Source organism: Rhinatrema bivittatum, chromosome 12, assembly GCF_901001135.1.
Source record: "Rhinatrema bivittatum chromosome 12, aRhiBiv1.1, whole genome shotgun sequence".
Classification (NCBI taxonomy): domain Eukaryota; kingdom Metazoa; phylum Chordata; class Amphibia; order Gymnophiona; family Rhinatrematidae; genus Rhinatrema; species Rhinatrema bivittatum.
The window spans coordinates 54,839,405-54,866,380 of NC_042626.1; the positions used below are offsets into that span (position 1 = coordinate 54,839,405).

Sequence of the window (26,976 nt, forward strand, 5' to 3'; positions counted from 1 at the left end):
TGGAGGGCTCAGGGGAGGGGCACAGGGATACAGAGCCTGTCACCTCTAGGACTGGAGAGCTCAGGGGAGGGGCACAGGGATAAGAGCCTGTCACTTCTAGGACTGGGGGGCTCAGGGGAGGGGCACAGGGATACAGAGCCTGTCACTTCTAGGACTGGAGGGCTCAGGGGAGAGGCACAGGGACACAGAGCCTGTCACCTCTAGGACTGGAGGGCTCAGGGGAGGGGCACAGGGATACAGAGCCTGTCACCTCTAGGACTGGAGGGCTCAGGGGAGGGGCACAGGGATACAGAGCCTGTCACCTCTAGGACTGGAGGGCTCAGGGGAGGGGCACAGGGATACAGAGCCTGTCACCTCTAGGACTGGAGAGCTCAGGGAATGGGCACAGGGATACAGACCCTCTCATCTATAGGACTGGAGGGCTCAGGGGATGGGCACAGGGATACAGAGCCTGTCACCTCTAGGACTGGAGAGCTCAGGGGAGGGGCACAGGGATACAGAGCCTGTCACCTCTAGGACTGGGGGGCTCAGGGGAGGGGCACAGGGATACAGAGCCTGTCACTTCTAGGACTGGAGAGCTCAGGGGAGGGGCACAGGGATACAGAGCCTGTCACCTCTAGGACTGGGGGGCTCAGGGGAGGGGCACAGGGATACAGAGCCTGTCACCTCTAGGACTGGAGAGCTCAGGGGAGGGGCACAGGGATACAGAGCCTGTCACCTCTAGGACTGGGGGGCTCAGGGGAGGGGCACAGGGATACAGAGCCTGTCACCTCTAGGACTGGAGGGCTCAGGGGAGGGGCACAGGGATACAGAGCCTGTCACATCTAGGACAGAGGGCTCAGGGGAGGGGCACAGGGATACAGAGCCTGTCACCTCTAGGACTGGAGAGCTCAGGGAATGGGCACAGGGATACAGACCCTCTCATCTATAGGACTGGAGGGCTCAGGGGATGGGCACAGGGATACAGAGCCTGTCACCTCTAGGACTGGAGAGCTCAGGGGAGGGGCACAGGGATACAGAGCCTGTCACCTCTAGGACTGGGGGGCTCAGGGGAGGGGCACAGGGATACAGAGCCTGTCACCTCTAGGACTGGAGAGCTCAGGGGAGGGGCACAGGGATACAGAGCCTGTCACCTCTAGGACTGGGGGGCTCAGGGGAGGGGCACAGGGATACAGAGCCTGTCACCTCTAGGACTGGAGGGCTCAGGGGAGGGGCACAGGGATACAGAGCCTGTCACCTCTAGGACTGGAGAGCTCAGGGAATGGGCACAGGGATACAGAGCCTGTCACCTCTAGGACTGGAGGGCTCAGGGGAGGGGCACAGGGATACAGAGCCTGTCACCTCTAGGACTGGAGGGCTCAGGGGAGGGGCACAGGGATACAGAGCCTGTCACCTCTAGGACTGGAGGGCTCAGGGGAGGGGCACAGGGATACAGAGCCCGTCACCTCTAGGACTGGAGGGCTCAGGGGAGGGGCACAGGGATACAGAGCCTGTCACCTCTAGGACTGGAGAGCTCAGGGAATGGGCACAGGGATACAGAGCCTGTCACCTCTAGGACTGGAGGGCTCAGGGGAGGGGCACAGGGATACAGAGCCTGTCACCTCTAGGACTCGGGGGCTCAGGGGAGGGGCACAGGGATACAGAGCCTGTCACCTCTAGGACTGGAGGGCTCAGGGGAGGGGCACAGGGATACAGAGCCTGTCACCTCTAGGACTGGAGGGCTCAGGGAATGGGCACAGGGATACAGAGCCTGTCACCTCTAGGACTGGAGGGCTCAGGGGAGGGGCACAGGGATACAGAGCCTGTCACCTCTAGGACTGGAGGGCTCAGGGGAGGGGCACAGGGATACAGAGCCTGTCACATCTAGGACAGAGGGCTCAGGGGAGGGGCACAGGGATACAGAGCCTGTCACCTCTAGGACTGGAGGGCTCAGGGGAGGGGCACAGGGATACAGAGCCTTTCACCTCTAGGACTGGAGAGCTCAGGGAATGGGCACAGGGATACAGACCCTCTCATCTATAGGACTGGAGGGCTCAGGGGAGGGGCACAGGGATACAGAGCCTGTCATCTCCAGGACTGGAGGGCTCAGGGGATGGGGGCAGGGATACAGAGGGATTAGAGACCTCAGTGGATATATACAGGGAACAAAGGAAGCATGTAGAAAAGCTTGTACTATTTCTGCCCATATTGTAAATAGTCTGTGGTGAGGCAGAATCAGGGCTGGTGCAAGCCTGTTTGGCATCCTAGGTGAACGTTCAATTATTCACCCTCCAAACGTATTTACTGGCAGCAGCTCTAGCATAGCGCTCCTTCCTACCCACAGCAGTGGCTCCAGAACCACAAGCCCTTCTTCGGTAGTACTGGTCCTGGTACCTCTGGACCTCATGCTGGTGGGATTCTGCCACCCCCAAAATCTTGCTGCTCTAGGTGTCCCCCCTAGTTTGCCGAATGGAAGCACCGGCCCTGGACAGAAGGCAGGGAAGCTCCCCTCATCGGGGGTGCATACTGCCAGCCTAACTGGAGAATGCTTTGTCCTCAGGGAACTCCTCTGACTTCCTGCATCCCTTCAGCTCCCAGAGATCTTTTGTGTTCAGGAAGTTTGGGTTCCTGGGCCCTGTAATTACCTCCCTTTCAGAGAGCGTGTAAATAGCTCACCGTGGTGGGAGGATTGATGCTCTCCTGCTAATAATCAGCATGGTAACCAGGAAGGGTTCTGGCAGTGCCCAGGCGCTTGTGATTATTAAAGAGATCAAGAAGGAATCAAAGAACCATAGAAATCAGAGACACTCGAGCCTCCCCCAGGGCCTAAGAAATCCATTCCCTTGTCACGGAGATAGAATGATTGATAATAATTTAAATGTATATATTACCTTTTATCCACCTAGGATCCCACTGGGCTGTAGTTTGAGAAACAGATAGGCAGCCACCTCCGGTGTGGATGTTTTGGAAGCAGTGTAATTTTTGGCATCTCGACCATACTACATTGTTCGAGGGGGAGATGAACCAGTGTTATTTATCAGCAGGATAAAGTCAGGCACAGAGAGAGATGAGGTAACATTGGTCCAAGGTTTGCAAGGGGAATCAATGGCAGAGCTGGGATTTGGATTCGCCTCCCAAAGGGGGTTCATCCTTCCCAAAGTGATGATCCCAAAGGCAGAGTCAGTTCGTTCTCACACACACACACGCCCCCCTCCCTCCTAGGTGGTCCCAAGAACAAGGTGCGTGGAGCGTCCATCTGAGACAGGCAGAATAAAAATTGTCTTTCCCTAAGGCAGGGCACTGAGAACATAAGAAGTGCCAGGCTGGGTCCATCGAGCCCAGCTTCCTGCCTCCAGGGGAGATCAGTCTGGGTCACAAGTCGGCCAGATCCCAATAGTTGATCTCTTTCTTGCATCTCACTCCCAGGGATAAGCGCTGGCTTTCCCACGTCCGCCTGTCTAATACCGTAACTGATTATGGACTTTTCCTTCAGGAACTTAACCAAGCTTCTTTTGAACTCCGCTATGTTAGATGTCTTGACCACATCCTCCAGCAGCATAGCTTGATTGTGCGCTAAGTGAGGAAACTATTTCCTATGATTTGTTTTAAATCTGCCGGTTGCTAGTTTCATGGAGTGTCCCCAGTCCTAGAGTTATTTGAAAGGGTAAATAATAACCGTTCCCTATTTACCCTTTCCACCCAACTCATGATATTATGAATCTCAATCATATCCCCCTCGCACATTTATAACATCTTCCCTACTTTCTGGGCAGAGAGATTACTGTGCTACTTATTAACCAGGCTCTGAATAAGAACAGGGAACGGCAGAGATGGCCTTCCAGCTGTTGGGTAAACAACATACCAGGGGCTGGGCAGTGGGCTCAGACACTGGAAGCCAGGGGTCGAAGGTCGGCAGGCTGGAAAGGAGATTTGGCTCAGGAGTTCACTACCTGGATTCAGAATCCAGTCAACAATGTCTGGCCTCTCTTGTTAGAGCAGGCATTTAATTCCAGTTATTACCCCGCTGCTTTGGAAGTGTTAGGGTAGGGTACGGGCCTCTTCTGCTCCCACAGGACACAGTGGGGGCAGCTGTGCAGCTTGTCCCCTCCATAGCCTAATGCTGAGATAAACTAGATATCACTGCACAGGGGGGAAGGCCACAGACACCTCCGTTTCTATGGTACACCTCTCAAAATTTGGGGTAAGGAATCCAACCTCTCCAGCCGAACATAGAGCTCGGAGCAGAGTAAAACCTGAACCCTGCCCCTTGGGTTCTAATCCCAGCTCTGCTCCTCTCATAGTCATTGCGCTCCACTGTAGCTTTGGACCACTAGCAACTTTAGAACTCGCATCCTGCCCAGGAGTCACCACAGGGCAAGCAAGGGCCAGAGCCGGCTACTTCTGGCCTGTCTCAATGGGGTGGCCAGAGATGTTTTCCTTATTTCTTATCTCATCTGCTGTGTTCCATGGGGGGGGGGGGGGGGGGAGACTATCCAGATTTTCACCAAATAATTTAACAAGTGGCCCTGTTTCCCACCAGAACCCCCCCCCTCCCCCGCACACCAGCACATGTAGGACCTTTCCCAACCTATTCCAGCCTTGCCGCTCTCACTTTCCCACCCTACCACCCTCCTTGGTTCATTCTGAGGAGGCTGGAAAGGGGTTTCGGAAGTGCAGCTCTCTCCCCTCCCTTCCCCCTGGCATGGACCTGGCACAGCTTGTGTATTACTCACCCTAGGTGGGGGGGGGGGGAAGGGGTGGAAGTGGCAGAGATAATAATCAGGGAAATGACTCAGGCTCAGGGTATAAAGCTGTCATTCTCTCTCCCAGATCAAGTCCATTCTCTGCTTGGAAAGTGGCCAGGGAGAGTTTACAGAAGTACCAGCCCTACCCATAACGTTATTTAAGCTAATTACACCATCAGTCTGAAGCAAACGAAATTATTAAAGATTCACTTTTATTCCCCTCTAATCTTTGTCTCTTTGCTGAGGAGAAATAAGCCTTGAAAGCTATCCACGGCCGCCCTTGCCAAGATTTCCTGGTGGTGCAGGTCTAAGTAAACCAGGGGTGCCGCTGTGCTGTTTGTCATTTGGAACCTAGGTCGCATGCAGAGCAGAATAAGCAAAACCCAGATTTCTGGGTTGAGTTGTCTCTTTCTAAGACCCTAAGAGGATTCTATATTTTGAAATTTAATCCTTGTTAAAATAAATAATGGTTATTAACTTTGGTCTGATGAATAGCAGAGACTATGTCCTGTTGCTCTAAATGCACTCAGGGGAGAGGATAATACTGGAGGATGAAAGTGATACCAGTAAGGAGAGGGAGTGAGAGCCATACTCCTCAGCTGAGACATGCACTCCCCCTCCCTTTTCCCCCGTCTCTCAGCCAGAGCTGCATCAGATTATACAAACAAGCTTTTAACACAGAGGGTGCAAATGCAGCCTACAGTCAGGAGAGTCAACGTGCCAGCCTCAGTGGCCTGCTTTTCAAAGACCTGGAAAGAGACCCTAAAGTACCTCCTGTTCCAGCGAGATTCCTCACACAGGCCCATGCAATATCGGCGCGCGTTAAACGGGTGCTCCTGATTGAGCGCCCGCTCTCTTAACGCGCGCCGATCCATCTCTCCCTGGCGCCCAATTTAATATTTAAGTGGGCCGCCGTGGTAAAAAGGAAGCGCTAGGGAAAATTTTGTATCCCTAGCGCCTCCTCGGCATCGAGCGCCCAGGAGAGGTGGCTGTCGCCACAATATTAAGTTGGAGGAATTATGGAAAAGCAGAATTTTCTGCCTTTCTGTAAACTTTTGGGCCACCTCAAGAATTAACTTCTGCTCCGGGCAGGAGTTAATTTTTGAAAGTAAAAATATGCGTGTCAAGCGCACATTTTATTTTTTTTTTTGCATGGGGGGAGGGGATAATAGTTAACAGCCTCATCAACATGAATTTACATGTGATGAATGCTATTAGCTATGCGCTTGATTGGACACACGTTTTGGACGCACTAACCCCCCATTTTGCATCAGGATTATGGACGCACGTCCAAAATGCGCATCCACTCGCATGTTGAGCCATGTGCTGGCCGCAGTGCAAGGTATTGCATCGGCCTGTTAAAGTGTCCTTGTGGGGCTAAAATCTGGGATCTGGGAGGTTGCCTGCCTGCCACTCCTCTCAGAAATGTCTAAGCTGCTGGTTTAAATACACATGTCCTTATGAGCAGAACACATCAGATGCCTGGTGCTACTGAAAGATTCCAGCCCTGAAAATACTCTTGCCACAGATGTGAAACTGCAGTCTGAAAGACTGGATCATGGTTACCACTCCTGAAAGAGAAAGTTTTATTCTGAAAGGGGTAGAGGAGGCAGGAGAGAAAGGGTCAGGGTGAGGGTTATAGGTGAGTGAGTAGTGGAGGAGAGGGAGGGTGGGTGATGGGTGAGGGAGTGGGAGCATGAGGTGATGGAGTGAGGATGGGGGGGTAGACATATGGGTGAGTATAGGATGAGAGGTGTGAAGGGGAATAGGTGGGGGAAAAGGAGGGTAGGGACATAGATGAGAAGGAAGGTGAGGCTGAAGAAGAAGGAAGGTATTAAGGGAGAGTAGGCATAAGGATGAGGGGACAGTGGGGTACAGAATGAATAGTGGGGAGCGGGGTAGGAGTCAGGAGGAGGGTAGGGGTATGAGTGACAATAAGGGTCACTAGGATGGGGGAGGGGGGAAAGGTGTAGCACTAGCAGGCATAACCCACTCAGGGATTCCTTGCTGTAGCTCCTTTCTGCCTTTTCCTGCTGTTCCTGTGTCCCGGTCTCAGATACTGCAAACGTCCCAGCCAGAGCAATCCTGAGTGTAAATCGGGCGAGAGGCCCCCGCCCACTGTCACACGGGAGAAGGAGGGAGAGACCTGCAGCCGAAAATCCGGGGCAACTTGCAAAGGATCGGATCGGATCTACTCCAGTCCGGACTGGGGGGAGAGAGAGAGAGAAAAGAAGCGAGGCGGTGCCGAAAGCCCAGCCCCGAGCTCCGGCTGCGAATGGGAAGCGGCAGAGGCGGCCAGTCCGGGTTTTGGGTTCGGTTGCCGGGGCGTTTGCAGCCCCGCAGTGTGGGCGGAGCTCCCTGGGGAGGGGAGGCTGCAGCCCGGCGCGGCCCCCGGGGAGCTGCAGGTGCCGCGGCTCCGGAAGACGAGCGCCCTCAGTTTCCTGCGTGAGCGGCAGCGGGATGGGGCCGGGGACTGGCACCGGAACCGGACTCCGACTCGGGCTGGCGCTGCCTTTGCTCCTGGGAAGCTCGTGCTGGGGCTTTAACGTGGACACGCGCTTCCCGGTGCAGAAGGAGGGCAGCACGCCCGGCAGCTTCTTCGGCTACTCGGTGGCGCTTCACCGGCAGACGGAGGGGGAGCAGAGATACTTGTGAGTACCGGGGGATCGCAGGTACCTGGCAGGACCGGGGCACAGGGGGAGCAGGAGCCTCTGCGCGAGACGGGAAGGAGCTGATCTGAGCTCCCGGATGCACCGCACTGCCCAGCCCGGCCCGGATCCTGCTGCAAGTTTTGGGGTGGGGGCATTGCTATCCCTCGTCCTCGTCTTCCCGCTTTAGTCCCTCTGACACCTGGGGGGGGGATAGGTTGAATGGCCATAGCGTCACAGCTGCATTCTGGGACTTGTAGTCTTGAGGTTGGAATAGGCAGAGACGCTCACCTGTTGCCACCAGTGTCCCCGGATTATAAGGAGCCGTGGTTAGGTGACGGGCTGCTCCGGCCCTGGCTTTCCTGGTTAGAAGGAAGCAGGAGTTCTCTGGTGCTGAGATCAGCCCTGGGGGAAGACTCTGGAAGCCCCCACCTCCCTCCCGGATCTGCAGCTGGAGAGAAAGCAGCAGGTTTCTCTCTCTCTCTCTCTCACACTGACCTGTTGAACGCATTCCTGCAATTCTTCAAATGAATAGCGAGGCCAAGCCCGGCCTCCCTCACAATAGCCAGCCCTAATCTTTCCTTTGCTCTTGCTCCAAGCCCCCTCCAGAGTGGGTGAGGGGAGGTGGTGTGCCAGAAGCCAGAGGATCCCCATTAGGGCTCCGTGCAGGCAGCTGTTGCAGACTTTAAGGGCATTCTCCGCCTCACATTCCAGGGATGCATGCGAAATCCTCGCAAATGGAGGGGTTTAGTCATGAACCCCCCTATCTGCTCCCCCTCCCCTCTTGGCTCATGTGTGGTTTGGGCATGAAAGCTGTTCGGTGCAGAGGGGAAGGTGCTTCCTCCTGGAGTTTTTTTGTATGATTTTGGTGTGTAATACTGTTTTATATATGTATTATGGGTTTGTTTTTGTTTTGTAATCCTGCCATGGGCCTATGAGGTAGGGCTCAATGCAATCTGTGGACATCACCTTGGCTCACTTTCCCCCAGCTTGGACCTGAGAGTGAAATTGCCTAATTCTTGCTGTCCATCCTCCAATTAACCCTGAAATTAAACACCTGCCGGAGCCTTTCCAGTCCAAGCCCATCACTGGATCGGATTCCCCCAGGAAGGTCTGTGCTGACCATTTTAACTCTTCCCCTCATCCAGAGTATCTTTCCAAATCCAGTCTGAAAAGGATTTGCTTGGGCCAGTGAAAAAGGGGATCACCGGGGTTCACTGGCCTTGTATTGCTCTGTGTCTGAGGGGGAAAGGATGCTGCTCTTTATGCTTGGCAGAATATCAGTGTCTGCCGCGTTATTAAAATAAACCCCACATTTTGCTTGAAAGATATCCTAATGGGAATAAACTGTATCTTTGATCTGAGGTGATGCTCGCCTGCCATCCTGCTGCACGTTTGGATGCACATTCAATAAAAACTAGTAATGTGCTAGTTGGCAGAAAAGGACTATGTGGCCCACCCAATTTGCCAGTTGCTCTCATGCCTAAAGTGTCAGCGTAGACCTTACTCGGTCTCTGGTTAAGTCCCTGCTTTGACCTTACTCCCATTCTGTGCGTCTGGCCCAGGCCTGCTTGAATTGTCGCTGCTTTGGTCCCTCCCATCTTCTGGTGGCGACTTGGGGATGTCTGCAACCCTCTCAGGTGGCCTAGTATTTCCTCACGTTCCCTCTTCCCAACTTCATATTGTGACCTCCCCCATTCTGGAGCTTTTTGTTCTATGGACAATGGTACCTTCTGGTGCTTTATTGAAGCTTGCTAGATATTTGAATAGTTCTGTAATACCCTCTCTCTTTCCTCTGCAAATAAATTGGAATGCCTTAAGTCTGCCCATTGAGGGCTTGTTTGCAGACCCTGTACCATTTTGGCAGATCTCCTCTGAGCTGCTTCATGGATGCTGGTGATGAAAGTCTTTCTTTATGGAACAGTTTCTGGGGCCTATTTTCTGACGGTAACACTGGCACCCATCAGCCTAGTAACACCAAGTGCTGGTCACTTAATAGCCCTAAAGCTCACTTGGAGGGGTCCCAGTCACTGATTTCTGCTGCCTTTACAATGGTATTTGAACAGATAATTAACAGTAGTTGCTTATCATACGGTGGTTCCTGATTATTATGGCTGTATATCTGCTGCAGAAATACTCCACACTCCGAAGAGAAACAGGAATTACAAACTGCTGTGTGCAATGGTGTGAAACCAAGCCTGGGTCAGCCTGTACTGCACCAGTAGAGCCAGTTGAGTGATCAGGATGTGCTAAACCAGAGCTAATGGGGAAATCCCTGGGTGATGGGCATGGAAAGTCATAATGTGGTAGCCCATCTCAAATGTTGGATTGGTTCCCCCCCCCCCAATTCACCTTCTGATATTCCACCAAGGCAGCTGCTGACCTTCAGAAAGTCTTGGCTGAGGAACCAATTGGCCAGAGTGGGAACTGGGAGGCCGAGAAGGGCTGGTGTGGCCTGCGGGTCTTGCATTTGGCCTTTCCTCCCAGCCAGCTATAGAAACCGGGATTTCCTGTTGCCTGGGTCTTGTTTGCAGTGTCTCTTAAATCTGTATCCAGTTTGTCCTCCAGGGAAATCTGCAGATAGTTTCTATATTTTGAGATTAGGACTGAAACATCTTTCTCCAGCTCAGTTGCTGCCTCCTAGAGCCAGCTGGCTTCATACGGAGCAGCCACCGAGCCTGGAGTCTGGGAAAAGGCCACCCCGGGATGTTTCACGTGAACTCTCCTGGCGTCCGGGCTTGCTTGCTTTCTTTTTTCTCATGGCTTTTGCAGTTTTCCACAAATTCCAGGGGGACCGGGGGTAGATGTTTCCCTGGAAGTCCGTGCGGTTAGAGGGATAGGCAGCTCCCTCCGATGCGCTGAACCCTTCAGACTTGCTTCCCTTTGGGTAATTGCCCTCCTCCAGAGAAAAAAGCAAATCATAGGTACAGCTCCTTGTGCTGGCCGGGGTTGTGTTCTTTTCAGGACCCCCCTCCCCCTCGGAGACAAAGGGTGGGGCTGGGGGCCTCTATTCAGAGCAGCGATCGGGGGCCTTCCCGGCTCCACGTGGCAGCCCTCGTGTCCGGACTGGTCGGGCGCCGTTGCCTTTTAGACGTTTTGCGTGTTCGCATTTGTCCCGGAGATTTCCCTGCCCCGGAGGCAACCCCCGCCCTCCCGCCTGAGCTGCCGATTGCAGAGCGGGATTAAGCTTAAAGTCCTGGCCGCCTCGGGGTGTGTTTAGGCGGGAGGCTTCGCTCCCAGCTCCCTGCTGTGCGTTTTGGGTATAAGCCACCGGGGTCCAGGAAATGGGACTTTGGAAGAAAAGCAAAAAAAAAAAAATCAGGTAGTTGTGCACTGCTGTCGCCTCCTGGAAATATACAAGGTGAACAATCTGGATGGGGAATTATTTATTCAGTAGGGGACGTGGTCCTTGGATGGCTTTTTGGGAGGGGGCAGGGTGATCAGGCTTAGTAAGTAGCTGTCAGGAACAAGCTGCAGGATTCTCCCTGGTTTTATACCAACCAGGTACGGGGTTGTCCCTCCTTAGTGGAGAAGCAGCTGCAGCTCACTCCGGAGCCTCCCGTGCTTTGGCTGGCTGCTTCTCCAGCGGTGCTTGGTGCCGCTGGGATTCATGGAGCGAGTCCAGCAGTGGATGCTGTGTTCACCCTCCGGACCCTGATCCAATCCCTGCATCCTCCATGGAGGGGCCCAACATTTGGTCACCAGTGGTGCATGCATTGCCAGGGTCTGCTACCTTCCATTCTCGGAACGTGAACAGCGGGTCTTGGCGGATATCAGTAATAGGCTTCCCTTCTCCCATTCCTTCCCTGCTTCTTTCTCACACATCCTTTTCCACTCCCTTCCTGCTCCCCCCCCCCCCCCCTTCAGTCCTTAAGGCTGGAAAAGGCCAGAGGCCAGATATTAGCATCTCTGTGGTGAGGTCATCTAATCGCCAACCTCTCCATGCTAGGTTTTCGTAAAAAGGCTCTGGAGCATTTGCTGCCAGGCCCAGGCTTCAGATTGGCTGAAATGTTCCACTTCTGTTTATAATTATGATGGATTATTGATCGAGCCCGTTTGGCACAGCACTTTATAAACTTAATATGCGGGTCATGAAGATGCCACGGTGAAAACCAGTGCAGGGAGGGAGGCGGAGGAAGGACGGGAGGGAGTGGGCTGGTGTAGGATTTTGAAAATAGGGGGTTAGGGGCGTTGTGCCATCGGGAGCTGGCTGGTTGCCACATAGGGCTACAAACTCCCTTGCTTTTCTTTAAACTATAAGTGGATGAGTGCCACTGGGACCAGAACCAGGGCCCAGCTCAACCTGTTCCTCTCCCCCCCCCCCCCCGCCCCCCGATGGCCCAAAGCCATTTGGTTGCCCTGCGGACTCTGACCCAAACTGGCTATCGACAGCCCAGAAAAACCAGGGCATCCAACCAGCAGCAATAGCAAGGATAGGGCCCCTAACCAGGTGAAAATACAAAACTATCCAAATGAAATGTTTGAAGGGGTTTTAGCTGTGAGTTCCGGCGAGCTTCTAATGCTGGTCGATGCCCTCTAGGTTTTGAAGCTTTGTCGGTGGCTGTAGGGTGTGTCTGTGTGTGTGTGAGTGAAGTTGGCACTGGGCTCCTGCTCTGCCTTGCAAAGCTGCTTCCATGGCAGCCTCCACCCCCAGCTTCCTGGGCACGGCTCTTGCTCTACAAGCTCCTCGTTTTTAATTCACTTTGATTTGCTGCCTCGACCAAGAAGCGAGTGCTGTTAATGTTCTGTAAATATCCCCGGGATGTGGGCAGTAATAATATCAGAGCTGCAGGGGTAGCCACTCGCCAGCCGTGCAGATCAGAGCAGGATTCGGATTTGGGGAACCTTTCATGACATGTATGTGTCCTGCCAAAGTGCTAGCAATTTCAGCTGATGATTAATATGTTAAGCTGACTCGATCACTCTGGGTGATAACTGCCCGCTCTCCCCAGCGTGGGTAAATAATATACCTGCTTAGCTTCATGAAGCAAAAAAAAAAAAAGTACCAAGCTGGGGAACGAAGAAGGTAGATCTGATTTTCCAGTCCATGCGTGTGTTGCTACTGCTCTGCCACTCCCAGGATTTATACAGAAGCTTTTCCTGCTCATTCTTCTGGGGGGGGGGTTGGGGTTTTTTTTCCCCTCTGGCAGTTTTTGGATTTTCCCTCTGGCAGTTTTTGGAAATGTGTATCTCTGATAACATTTTTTTGTATTTTGCACAGTCTAGGAGGAAAGGCATTTTTCTGTTTCTGAGTTGTTGCACTGCCTTCCAGCTTCATTGGGGTTTCCGATTCAGTTTTTGTCTGCGTCTTTGTTTCTAATTTGTGGTCACTTTATTCTGTATTTGGTGAGGGTTTGTGTTCTGCTATGGGTGACATATTCTGTTAGCATGTGCTTTCTCTGTAGAGTCTTATAGCAGCCTGGCTTGTTCTGTTTTCCTAATCGGAGGTGTATTGGTATTTTAGGGCCTGGTGTAATATTTGCAATGTTGCCTTTTCATAGGTAGGGCTGTTGCTGTTTTGAGCACTGACAATTAGTGCTGTTTTGGTATGGCAGGATTGTTACCTAAGTGCTATTTATTTTATTTTAATTTTTGCAGGGTTTTGAGTTATTTCACAAAGTGCCTGGTAATGGAGAGAGTTTGCCCCTGTTCCTGAAGTGACACCAGAATCTGATTTTTTTTTTTTTTTTCTGTAGTAAGGAGGAAAGGTCTTAGTTCTGCTCTCCACCCATTATTGGGGCAGCTTCTGTGAATGCACTTACAGGCCGATACAGTACAGTGCGCTCCGGCGGAGTGCACTGTTAACCCGCGATTGGACGTGCGTTTTCGACGCGCTAGCGTTACCCCTTATTCAGTAAGGGGTCGAAAACGCACGTCCAACCCCCCCCAAACCTAATAGTGCCCGCAACATGCAAATGCATGTTGATGGCCCTATTAGGTATTCCCGCGTGATTCAGAAAGGAAAATGTGCAGCCAAGCCGCACATTTTACTTTCAGAAATTAGCGCCTACCCAAAGGTAGGCGCTAATTTCTCCGGACATCGGGAAAGTGCACAGAAAAGCAGTAAAAACTGCTTTTCTGTGCACCCTCCAACTTAATATCATGGCAGTATTAAGTTGGAGGTCCCGAAAGTTACAAAAAGTTAAAAAAAAAAAAATTAGAAGTCGGCTCGCGGGTTGAAAACCGTACGCTCAATTTTGCCGGCGTCTGGTTTCCGAGCCCGTGAATGTCAGCGGGCTCGAGAACCGATGCTGGCAAAATTGAGCATCGACTGACAAACCCGCTGACAGCCGCCGCTCCTGTCCAAAAAGAGGTGCTAGGGATGCCCTCTCCCACGCACTTTACTGTATCGGCCCGAATGTCTGTTACAGAACTGGTCATGAAGGGTTTCTATCGGGGGTGGGTTCTCCCATTCTGTGAACTTCTTAAGTTTATAAGCTAGGCAAGACCTTTTAAAGCCTGCATTCAGAATATGTTTATTTGCCACTGAATCTCCTCCTGTTCAAATTAATAAAACAATACTAAAAGTTATTGGTAGTGAGACTTTGCAGAAGGCCATTTCTGAATCATCTTGCTTTGAAACACGGGCAGCCACCTCTGGGCTGGATGGCCTTGCGAGTAGATGACGGAAAAGCACATTAACGTTTTTTTTTTTTAAATGATTGTTGTTCAGTTACTGTTGGGCAACAAGAAGCATAAGGAGGTGGTGATGTGCCCTGGGCCACACTAAGAGGCTGGGGTCAGAGCCAGGATTTGAACTTGTGTTCAGGATTAATTATATACCACGCAACTGAAGTGCAAGATCCCCACTACCTGCTCTGCTCTCATTCCCGAAACAGACATTGCAGTTTATCTTCGTCCATAAAGGATGGTTTTTTCTCTCAGAGATTTTGGCATGCCAGCGATGGGCAGAGTGGGCACTGATCGATGGACTTCAAACGGCCCTGTCTTTGGTACACAGAATCGCTGTTTCTAATTCTGTCCCTGCGGCAGACGTGTTAATCAATTTCGCAAGCTTTGTAATTACTGTGAAGCAGACTTAATGCTTGCCAAGTTACCAGAAGATGAGAGCCTGCCAGCTACAGAGAGAGAAATGGACAAGCTACTGAGCTGCCAGGGCCCTGATACCAGGTGATGAAAGCCAGTGCCCTATCTGGTTAGCAAGGCAGCTCCATAATTAGCCCAATCCATCCCCCTCCCCCAGTCCAAAAAAATTGAGTTCTCAAAAAGCTTTCCTTTTGGTGCCTCAGTTTGCCTGCTGTTAAAGGGAGAGCCAGGTTCTGCCTGTGTGCCAGCGCGCGCCTCTTCCATCGTCCCCATGGTGTGAATGGGGGGAGGTTACCCCCGGGTAATCGGGAGCCTCAGGTGCCAGGCTTCCCTCCTGAGCTGCTGGTCACTTTCACTTTCACTCCGACCTCACTGCTTGCTCTGGCCTTCAAAGCTCCTTCCCCTCCCCCCCAGTGCAAAAACACCCCCCCCCCACATGTCCAAATGCGCTTAATAATCCCACCAGAACTGGACCCCCGCTGGACCCCCAGGGACTTTTGGCAAGTCTTGTGGGGGTCAGGAGGCCCCCCCAAGCTGGCCAAAAGTCCCTGGGGGTCCAGCGGGGGTCCGGGAGCGATCTCCTACGCTCCTGACGTCGGGGGACAAAAAACAAAATGGCGCCGGCGCTACCTTTGCCCTGTCATATGACAGGGCAAAGGTAGCGCCGGCGCCATTTCTACAACGCACCGGAGGCCATTATACTACCCACCTTCTTTCCCAGGCCCCATTTGAGTGGGGCCTGGGAAAGAAGGTGGGTAGTATAATGGATTGATTGATATGAAATTCCGATACTACCTTAGGCTAAAACTTAAGGTGAGTGCGGAGTACTTACCCTATCATGGTGCAGCTTGCTGACATCTGTAAGGCTGCTACCTGGAGCTCTCTCCACACCTTTGCAGCCCATTATAGTTTAGACAAAACTGGCAGACAAGATTCCATCTTCGGCCAGTCTGTGCTACGCAACTTATTTGTGAACTGAGGTACCAACATCCTTCCGCCAACCCGATAGGGTTCAGGATGCCCTCTACCAAATTCCACCCCAGTTCTTGTGCCTGTTGCACGTCTTTGGGTACATATGCTCAGGTAAGCAGAGTTGCTTACCTGTAACAGGTGTTATCACAGGACAGCAGGATGTTAGTCCTCACGAAACCCCGCCCGCCCGCCACCCCGCGGAGTTGGATTCGCTTACGTTTTCTTATTTTATTTCTCGCGTGTACTTTTTACTATAAGACCAGACTGAAGGGGGGCCCCTGCTGGCTGCAGGGTTGGTGCCATGCTGGGCATGCCCAGTAGGTGCCAGTCAAAGTTCTAGAAACTTTGACAAAGGTTTTCCGTGATTGGGCTCCATCCTGATGATGTCACCCATATGTGAGGACTACCGTCCTGCTTGTCCTGTGAGAACACCTGTTACAGGTAAGCAACTCTGCTATCCGTGAGTGGAGTGGAACGGGTAAATAGGGGACAGTTAGTTACTTCTTGAAACAGACTTTCATACTGGGATTCGCCGGGTGCTCCCAGCTGACCAGGACTGGCCACGGTGGGAGACGGGATGCTGGGCTCAACGCACCCCGGTAGCAGCCCCGACCGAGGGCCTGAACAGTAGCCAAAGACTTTTTTTTTTTTCTCTCTCCTGTGGAGCTGGCGGCAGAAAACTGGCTTTGGCTACCTCCGCTCCTCTCCCGTTTTACTTACAGTGCGTCCCCTCTGGCTAGCATCATTAGTGCTGCCCTTCCCGAGGCCCAACTGAGCTCCTGAAAGCTGCTCGCCCTTTATTTACTGCTCCTGTAGAAAGCTCTTCCTGCACAAGACCTCTCCTCACCCACGCTATCCCCCCCCCCCACCACCACCAGCTTCACCCCTCTCCTCACCCACCTGAGCCCCTTGCTGACCTTTAACCCCTTCTCCCCTCTGTTATTGCTCTTTTCCTCCTACCTCTTCCTCGCTCTCTCACTCCTCACCTGGTTTATGCCTTCCTTCCTGCCCTCTCCCCTCCACCCCCTGCCTTCTCCTCCTCCTCCTCCTTTTTGCCCGCTTCTCCCTCCTTCCTGCCTTTTATTTACCCCTCCTTTTCTTCTTCCTCCCGCCTTTCTAGTTGCACAAAGATTTCCAGCCTTTGCCTCATGCCTTTAGGCCGCTGACATTTACAGACGGAGGCGTCGCTAACGCTTGTGGAATTAGGCAGAGCTGGGAGAAATGTGCAGTTACTTGTAGGAGATCTCCACACCCCACCCCACAGCCCAGAATATGTAATGTTACACTGCAGAGATCTCCCAAGTCTGCCCAGGAGCCAGGGTGGGAGTCTGGGGGCTCGTGTCTGGTTTCGGCCTTTAGAAAGCCCTGGCCTACAGGAATGGGGCGTTAGGCGGCGACCTGAGGCCACAACGTGCCGAGGACCCGAGACTGCCACGTGCAACTAGAAGGGGGGGGTGAGGGCTGAAAAAAATGTGAGAACGTTTTTACAAAGAGGATGGTAGACACCTGGAGCAGACTCCCAGCAGAGGTGATAAGAGCCCAAACAGTGGCAGAATTGAAGCATGCAAAGGGACCTTTGTGGTGATGGTGGTGGTGGAGGGAGGAGACAAATTTAAGTAGGGTCGGCACAGATGAGATGGATCATATTCCTTGTTTCTAGACCTGGAGGTTCTTGGTAACCCGGTAATCTAAATCCCTCCAAAGATCTGCAGTTCAGGTCAGGAATTGGCGGCAAAGCTCAGCAGCACAAACGGAACTGCAGTAATCATCTTCCGATATCCCTTCCTCCATCTCCTTCTGATGAGACCAAGGTATTGAATATTCCCTTTGAGCCTTTCCAAAAACAAGATGTCTTATGATGTCTGATGATGATCTTAGAGTAATTTATTGCTAGTCACAACAACAAAGTAACATAGTATGAAGACCATCCAGTCTCGTCCATTGACCTCCTGTTTGGTTCTCTTCCCATATCTAAACCAGCATTAGTTACCCCCAGTCCCCCACGTGTCTTTTACCTAGCTTCTTAACCCTGTTCATACCATATTTATCCTAAGCCTGGCCAAAATCTGTTACGGGGTTGGCTTCCGCCACCTCCACTGCTAGGACATTCCAGGCCTTGTCATTTTCTTCTTTGGTTCTTACGAGCTCCATGCCTAATCTGACACCCTGTACCCCCCCTCTCGTGCCCTGCCACCAAGTTTTTCAATAATCCAAACACCAACCAACACTAGAGAGGTCATTGTTCGAGGTGTCAGACCACCCCAAAGCCTTGGCTGCTCCGTGCAGGTTACCCCCCAGTCTTCTTGCAAGCTTGATGCAGCCATCCTGCCCATCTCTGCCCATTGACTTGTATTCTCCCCTCCTTGGCCCTCTAACGTTCCATATGACTGAACAAATCCTCAAGTTCCTAGTTGTTTCCTTTTCTTCTCATTATCCTGCTTGTATCTGTCTCAAGTGTTCAAATTCTTTCGGTTTTGGTTATCACATCCTCTGCCGGTAGGCTATTCTAGGCACACACCCACCACCCTCTAGGTAAAGAAACGGTGGTCACGCATTTTCTCATTATTAGTCCGGAATACCTAGGGTACACAGAGGCAGAGGGAGGAAAACACATTTATCCATGGTCACGCACGAAGACCATGCGAGAGCCAAGGCCAGAATACAGTTAGTTTTCAAATGAGCTCCTTTATTAAAATAACATTTTAGCTAAGAATGCTACCCCGGTGCCAGGATCCCAGTTTACGGAGGAAAGTATTTATACTGTACTCTAAAATTAGAGAGTAACTGGTTTCATTCTGGAGCCCGGTGTCTCTCTGAGGGTCTATGTCATCCCTGGTTCCTCCAGCATCACGTCGACCACGCTTCCCTGGAGGGCCCAACCACCCTCCTTGGGGTAACAGCCATACAGCATGTGCATAATCAGTCTGCCTGCTCAGCATTTCGAAGTAATGGATCGGGACAGGGAAGTCACAGACAAGTGCGGCCTGTGAGACTTCCGCTCCAGGGTTCCTTCTGGGCTGCGGTATCTTATATTGGACCAACATAAGATTTGCTCAGAAGATGACGAGGTACAGGAGCTTTGGATATCACACAGGGCCCCCTTCATGTTTCTCTGTAGGCCCTAAATCCTGCTGATTTCTCATAATCTTCCTTCCTCCTGTCGTGCTGCTAATTCCAGTGGGGAATTCTTATAGCTCTCACTTCATCAGGGTTCTTTGCTAGGGCTTGCATCTATTGCAGCATAATAGATGTTGGCATACAAGGTGCAATTATCCCCACAAAAAAAGCCATTAAAGGACAAAGGGGCAGGGAGATGAAGTTGAAGGGAGGAAGGCTCAGAGGTAGTAACTTCTTTACACAGAGGATGGGGGATGCCTGAGACAGCCTAGTGGCAGAGGTGGTGCAGGCCAGTACTAGGACAGATTTTAAGGTATAAGAACAGGGCGGAGAATTTGGGTAGCAGAAATGAAGTGGGGGGGGGGGGGGGGGGGGGGGGGGGGGGGGGGGGGGGGAGGGGAGGTGCCTGGGTGATGGGGTCAATTATGAACACTCACGCCCATCTCCCCAGAATGGCAGATGACAAAACTGCCATGGATAAAGAGCGATTTTCCTGCAGGTGGTCAAGCTTGTACAACTGACAGCTGGGAGATATCCTCAGTTGTAACAGTGCAGAAGGGGGTCAGCCAAATTTGTTTTCTTCTATGAATGTTGGCGTATATTCCACCCTGCTGGTGGGGAAGGGGCTTGAGGGGAAGAAGGATCCAGTCGTAGCTATTTGGATGATGTCGGAACTAAGATCGTTTAGTCCCCAAAGTCGGGCAGTAGAATTTTGCCCTGTCCGGTTGGTTTGGGTTCTCGGAGTTGCAGTTGGATGATATGGCTTGGATGTGCTAAGGGTTTCTCCTGTCTTGTGTCTGGAGGGAGGAAGGTGAATGCAACTGGCCCTAAACCACTGTGCTGCAGAGTAAAATCGAAAGGCCGGGAGCCCAGGAAGAACCGGTAGGGAGTTCAAGGTGAAAACCCGCCTCCTGTCTTGCTCCTGGCAGGATTTGCCCATTCGTCTCATGCTTCGTCCTGTTTGCGGCTTTTGATCCTTCTCCCTTACGTTTTCCAGAGTTTCACAGGCGTGTGTTTTGATTTAATAAGCCATTGGGAGAGCCCAAAGTGTATCATTTTGTATTCTGGCAAATAAATCCTAACGGATGGAGTCAGAAAATATCCTGGGGGTGATGGTGGGGCCTTTCCCAGTCTGTCTGGTGCGTTTTGATTACTCCCGTTTGATTTATAACCGCAGTGCTTTCCTGTCTTTTGGCTCTGCTGATGCTTCTTTTTGGTCTTCTTCCAAGGTCTCCTTTCTGTTTTGTTCTACCATATTTAATTTCTTGCTTTATCATGGTTTTCTTTCTTTTATAAGTAAAAAGCATGCAGCCCTTTTATTATGTGCCGCTCTCAGTTTAAAAGTTTTGCCTTCCCCCTGAGCCCTCTCTTCAGCTTTTTGTGCTGTATTTATACTGGATATATGAGTGTGAGGCTCTCAGGGAGGAAGGAAGGGGTACTCTGATGGCGATCAGCACAGCAGCACCCCCAATTTTTACTGAGATGTCCCAGCAGTGTAGCAGAGTCTTTCTAAACCGTAACGCTATCCGCTCCTCATGAAATACATTAAAGGGCAGGCAGGCGTTTTGGGTTTTTGTCTTGTTTGTCGTTAAATAAAACCTGTATTGTGTAAGAAGAAAACCTCTGGGTGCTGTTGCTCGCGCAGGTAGGGTGAGTTCCCGAGTCCCGTCCATTTTTCCTGTCTGCGTTTTGGTCCTGGAGATGGGGGGGGGAGAGCTCTGCTTCTTCCTGCACTCTCCCCAGTAATCTTGGAGGGCACATGTGTTTGCCCCTCGGCACGTGCTGCATGCCTGATGGGCAGGCCGCCCCCCAGGTGTCTCCTCTCAAACGTTCCTGCCGCTGGATAGGCCCTGCCTGCAGCTGGCTGGAGCTCTTATCAGTCACAAATTCCTCAGGAGGCCTCTTCTCCTGTCCTATTAAGTGTGAGCGGAGGAGGGTGGCAGGTTGGAACCTTCCCTGCTCTCTCCACATTCCAGCTTTTTTGGTTTTTTTAAAAACCATTTTTAGTGTTAGCATTTTATAAACCTCCCACTTCCCCTGGCCTTGATGGACTCAGGACAGTGCCTGCCCCTCTGTCCTCACCTTCCCTTCCCTGGCAGGCTGTCTGTGGTTATGGAGCAGGATGGACTCTTTACCGTGATCCCTCGCCTCATCTGTTATTCTCCCCCCCTCCACCCAAGGAAGAGATTTCAGGTAGTGCTTGGGTCCCTGCCCCAAAGAGCTGACAGTGTAGGAAGGGAGCTCCAGGGCATGACCTGACCTTTCTGAAGGTTCTGCAGGGAGCAGACGCAGTGGGACTGGACTTAGGTCCTGTGGCATCCAAACAGGTCTAAGAAGTCTCAGATTGTTTTTGGAAATTTATTTTCTTTGCAAAATACCTTTTTATTCTGTGTTAACACACTATGAAATAATTCACTGTCCTGGGTTTCACTGCCTGATCTCCCATCACTTGGGCCTGGCTCTTTGTGATGGGGCTGTAATGTTTTTCTATGACCGAGCGGTGCCTGCCGGGCCCACCTTTTTGCTTTTTGCTCACTAACCGTCCCCAGAATGGGAGGGAGAAGCTCTTTGCTTTCCCTTCCTAGATGAGAAACCTCGGACTATCCTCTTGCTGAGAAGGCAGTCTCTGCTATGCGCCTGGCATGAGAGTCTTCAGTACAATCCTCATTGATGTAGAGATTAAAGTCACCACTTGGCTCCATGTCGTAAAGGAACAGGCTAATCCAGGTCAGGTTTTGCCCCATGGCATGCAGGGACTTCTTCAGATTGACCTAAGAGCATTGGAACTGCAAGTCCCAGCATGCCATGGGGTAAAGCCAGGACTGGATTAGCCTGTTCCTTTAAGGCATGCAGCCAGCTGGGGGATACTGGAGTATCCCTCTGCAGTCTTGTGCTTTAAGGAAGGGGGAATCTCTCCTGACTGAGGCTTCAGTATGCCCCAGCACTAAAACAGGGAGCTGTCTGTTTTATTATTACATAGATTTGCAGGGGCCCACCCCAGTTATAAGGCGATGTGGTCCAGGACCTATTCAGCTTTGTGTTTAATATATGGGCAGGTAGAAGACAGTGACCCAGCTAGCTGGCTGCCTGCATACAGTACATCTGGCAGATCCAGCCACTTTCTCTTGTTGAGGGTTAGGTGTCCGTCCTGCCTCGGCAGTAAGGTGACTAGGCTCGGTTTGAGCACATTCCTGGCTTTTTGCCATGCTAGAGGACAGCTCACCCTCTGACAGCTGGAGGTGGAGTGACTAAACGGATCGGCAGCTTCCTCCCCGGGAGTCGATGTACCATCTTCACAGGCTTTAACCCTCTCTGTGGCATCCCATTGGCATCCTGCTTGTCTAGCTGACACCCTGTGCTCAGGGAGCTGGAGTTTCCCTATCACAGGCAGATAGATGATGGCTTGAGAGAGTGTGTGTGTGTGGTGTCTGGACATCACCCATGATGTAAAACGCTGACCTGTCACTCGCCTTCCGGCAGCCTGGCTGTAATGATGAGAACCAGGTCTCCTGGGACCTGCTGTCCATCCCGTTGACTGTGCCCCCCCCCCCCCCAGCAGCACCAAATCTTAAAGAAGTCGTCAACCAATCAGAGCCTTAGGCTTGAGACCCTCTCTTTCCCCTCCCAGAAGTTCTTATGAGCAAGTTACTGGTGTTGCAAATGAACCTCATGGGAGCAAAACTGGCCAGATGTTGGTATTTTCAATGGATATTGCTGCTTGTTAATTCCCGGATTCCTGCTTATGTTTTTCATACCCTGGGCTGCAATAAACAACTTCTGTGCTCTCAGATATACCAGATCTATATTTTTCTGTGAAACAAGAATTTGGAATAAGGCAGTTCGCTGTACGTACCCGGATCAGTCCAGACACCTGGGTTTTGCCTCCGCACCAGCAGATGGAGACAGAGCAAGATTTTACTGGCTCCGCCACATATAGCAGGGTGCCACCCACAGCCTCTCAGTCTTACTCTGTCTCCAGCAGATGGTGCAGGTGCAAAGCCACAGCCTCTGGGATCCACAGGAGGATAGTTGGTGCTTAGCTAGTTAGGGTTAGTTTTGGTAAAAAAAAAACCAAAAAAAACCAGCAGAAAAGGCACAGCCACAAAGAAGACTGAAAGGTGCAGTCGGATCCTGGCCGTGGGAGCCTCCCAGGGGAGTGGAAAATCCTGAGGGGGTCCTGAGGCAGCTGCTAAGGGTCGAGGACCCGGCCGTAACGGGTTAGCAGCATCGGGGGTGACACCGGGGAGCCCGGTTCACTCATCCCATACTGGAGCAGAAGCCCAGCACCGCGGCCAGCGCCAGCAAGTAAAAAAAAAAAAAAAAAAGTAAAGGAACGTTTTATTTGTAAAAGTGGCCGTTGTTTGTCTGATCCCTCTCTGCGCGTCGGCTGTCCGTTGGTTTTTAGTGGTTCGGCGGTGCCCCTCATTCTGTTTTGGTTAGCAGGGGGGCGGCCGGCGGAAGATGCTGCGAGGCTCATCTTGTGCCGCGTGCGGGTCTCGCGAGACGGGATGTGCGCGAGTTGTGTGCAGGGTGGTGAAGGGCCGTCGGAGCTCGTTCGGGGGAGCCGGTCCAGGGTGCCACCCGAAGGGAGGCCCGCTGAGGGCAGTATAGATCCATTCCTGCTCAGCGTGGGAACGGCGGCCATCTTAGATTCTTTCAGGGAGGCCACGCGGGCAGCATCGGGGGATAGGTCGATGCCTCCCACGCTTTCTCCTCAGCAGCCGGCCCGGGGGGGGGGGGGGGGCGCGGGGCTGCCTCTCCCGTACCGGAGGATAGCCTGGGGGAGCCTTCTTCGTCGGGGGACTCATCTTTTTCGTCAGATTTTGTACTTTTAATGAAGAAAGTGCTGAAGCACAGAGTCCTCAGGAAAAAGGCAAAGAGAGCTCCTGAGGGCATTGGGAAGCAGTCCAAGGCCCAGAAGAGGCGGAATAGGGATAGGCCCCACCGGGACGTGGATCCCCCAAGAGAAAAACGACCCTTGCGGACGGTCCCTCAGGTCACGGACACGGAGTCCTCCTCTCAAGAGGAGACAGATCCGCTCCCGAGACCCCTGGGGGGGGGTTGACGGGTCGGATGGTGAGGCACCGTGCAGCCTGGTACCAGCAAGGGGCTGCCGGTAGCGGACGGTGACGATCCAAAGGTGGTCCGACTATTTAAAAAGGAGGAGCTGGTTCCTCTAATCCCAGCCATATTTTTGGAGCTCGGGGTGGAGTCCCGTCCAGGGGCCAAGATGGATCCGGTGGTGTTGGGTCTCCGGGGTCCACCCGTCGCTTTCCCATTCCATTTTGCGGCGACGGACATCCTGTTCCGAGAGTGGGACACTCCGGAGCTGGGTCTGAAGGTGAGTAAGGCCATGGATAAGCTATATCCGCTTCCGGAGGACGCTCTGGAACTCCTTCGCCTTCCTAGAGTGGATGCTGTGGTATTGGCGGTGACGAAGAGATCGATTCCAGTAACGGGGGCCACAGCCCTCAAGGATGTCCAGGATAGGAAATTGGAGCTACAGCTTAAGAAGGTGTTTGAAGTTTCGGCCTTGGGGGTACGCGCAGCGATCTGTAGTAATTTTTCCCTAAGGGCGGGCCTGCGCTGGGCTCAGCATCTCCAGGCAAATGAGGATCTTTCGGAAGAAGAGGCGCTTCAGGCAAATCGCTTGGAGGCAGTGATAGCCTACAGCGCAGATGCGTTGTATGACCTGTTACGTACATCGGCCAGGTCGATGGTGTCTGTGGTCTCGGCCCGCCGTCTCCTCTGGCTTTGACATTGGGCAGCAGATGGGTCCTCCAAGGCCCATCTTGGAACCCTCCCCTTCAAGGGGAAGCTGTTGTTTGGCAAGCAGTTGGATGATCTGATGCAGTCGCTCGGTGAGAATAAAGCATTTAAGCTACCGGAGGACAGGCCTAGATCTTGGGGGTCCTTCTGCAATAGGACCCGATTTAGGGGGAACAGGAGGTCCCGACCAACGAGATCTTCAGGATCGTCTTACCGTGCAAGCTCGTCCCAACAGCCGTCGTGGTCTCAGTCCTTTCGTGGCAGACGAAGCGGAAAGCAAGGTGGTTCCCCAGCACGATTGGGGGCTAAAGCCGCCCAATGAAGATCGTTTGGTCCATCCCTCGCGGCAGATGTGTTGTCCGGTACCACATGAGGGGGGCCCGGCTGATGCAATTTGCCGAGGAATGGACCAAGGTAACGGCGGACCAGTGGGTCCTCTCCGTGATAAGTCATGGTTACGCTTTCGATTTTGTACGGATGCCTGCAAGCAAGTTTCTCGTCTCGCCTTGCAAGGACCCGGAGAAGCGACGGGCGGTGCTGGATACACTGCAACGTCTAGAGGACTTGGGGGCAATTACCCCCGTACCGCGCGATCAGCAACGCACAGGCCGGTACTCCATTTACTTCGTTGTCCCCAAGAAGGAGGGCACGTTCAGGCCGATTTTGGATCTGAAGAGCGTCAATCGGTGTCTACGGATCCCTCGCTTCAAAATGGAGATGATTCGGTCGGTGGTTGCCTCAGTGCCTCCAGGCGAGTTCCTGGCTTCTCTGGATTTGACGGAGGCATATCTTCACATAGGCATTCAGCCGTGTTTCCAGCGGTTTCTTCGGTTCTGCATTCTGGGCAGGCACTATCAGTTTCGAGCTCTTCCTTTCGGCCTCGCCACCGCTCCTCATACGTTCACCAAGGTGATGGTAGTGGTGGCAGCTCGGCTCCGGAGGGAGGGGTTCCTGGTGCATCCCTACTTGGACGATTGGTTGATTCGGGCGAAGTCTGAAAGACAATGCCAGGAGGCGATTGCCAGGGTTCTCCAGCTATTGCGCTCCCTAGGATGGGTGGTCAATCTGGCCAAGAGTCATTTGATACCCACTCAGTTATTGGAATTCCTGGGGCTCTGTTCGACACAAGACAGGGGAAAGTGTTTCTCACCCTGGAGCGGGTGGTCAAGTTACAAGGCCAGGTGCAACGCTTATTGTCTCTGCGAATGCCTCAAGTGAAGGACTATCTTCAGGTTTTGGGCTCCATAGCGTCCACGCTAGCTTTGGTACCCTGGGTCTTCACTCATTTGTGGCCTTTACAGTCGGCGTTGTTGTTCCGCTGGAACCCGGTGTCTGAGCAGTTTCATCTGCCACTTCCTCTTACGGACCAGGCGAGATCCAGTCTCGACTGGTGGCTGGAGTCCAATCACTTGACGTCGGGAGTGTCCCTGGTTCTGCCCGAATGGACGGTGGTCACCACGGATGCCAGTCTCTACGGCTGGGGAGCAGTCTGTCTTGGACATTCAGTGCAGGGACAGTGGTCCAGGATACAGTCTCGATGGTCCATCAACCGCTTGGAGACCAGGGCGGTGGCTCTGGCGTTGCAATATTTCCTACCGTTAATTTGGGGGAAGGCGGTCAGAGTGTTGTCGGACAATGCGACCATGGTGGCGTACATCAATCGCCAGGGCGGAACGAAGAGTCAACTGGTGGTGACGGAGGCCCGGCTAGTGATGCGCTGGGCGGAGCAGAATCTCAGCTACCTGGCGGCGTCTCGCATAGCTGGCGTGGACAATGTTAAGGCGGACTTTTTCAGTCGTCATCATCTAGATCCCGGGGAATGGGATCTAGCAGAGGAAGCCTTTCGACTCGTCCGCGAAAGGTGGGGCACGCCTCACATGGACTTGATGGCCACTTTTCAGAATGCGAAAGCCCCGCGATTTTACAGTCTGCGGAGAGAGAGAGGGGCCGAAGGCGTCGACGCGCTAGTGCTTCCATGGCCCACAAACATTCTACTGTATGTGTTCCCACCGTGGCCTCTGATTGGCAAGGTGCTTCGACGCATAGAACTATGTCTGTCGGACGTGATATTAGTAGCGCCAGAATGGCCAGACGTCCGTGGTTCGCGGATATTCTCCACTTGGCGGTCGAACCACCCCCTTCGTTTTCGGTAGTCTCAAGCGCTTCTTCACCAAGACCCCGTCTGTTTGGAGGAGGCGGATCGCTTCTGTCTCGCGGCTTGGCTTTTGAGAGGAAACGCTTAAAGAAGAAGGGATATTCGGATGCTGTGATAGCCACGTTGTTGAGGTCTAGGAAGCAGTCTACTTCGTTGGCCTACGTTAGGGTCTGGTCGGTGTTTGAGGATTGGTGTAGGGATCACAGTCTGGACCCTATGGGAGCTGCAGTGTCAGATATCCCAGCCTTTCTACAGGCTGGCCTCTCGAAAGGTCTTTCTCATAGTACCCTTCGCGTGCAGGTGGCAGCGCTGGGGTGTCTTAGAGGTAAAGTGCACAGGGAGTCGCTGGCTTTACATCCAGATGTCGCTCGTTTTCTCCGGGGGGCTAAGCATCTGCGCCCTCCATTGCGGCATCCTTGTCCGTCCTGGAACCTCAACTGGGTGCTGTCGGCCCTATGTTCGGCACCTTTTGAACCTCTTAAGGGCACGACATTGAAGGACCTTACGATGAAGGTGGTGTTCCTGGTTGCAATTACTTCGGCCA

At 52.7% G+C, this 26,976-nt stretch overlaps 1 protein-coding gene across 1 annotated transcript in view; it reads left to right on the forward strand.

Annotated features, from left to right (window-relative positions):
- The first annotated feature begins 6,968 nt into the window (after positions 1–6,968).
- Positions 6,969–26,976, forward strand: part of ITGA3 (integrin subunit alpha 3) — a 46,323-nt gene continuing 26,315 nt past the window's right edge. Inside the window, exon 1 of the mRNA XM_029572652.1 lies at positions 6,969–7,375. Coding sequence (XP_029428512.1) covers positions 7,185–7,375 — 191 coding nt within the window. The 5' untranslated portion in view covers positions 6,969–7,184. The remainder of the gene's footprint in view (positions 7,376–26,976) is intronic.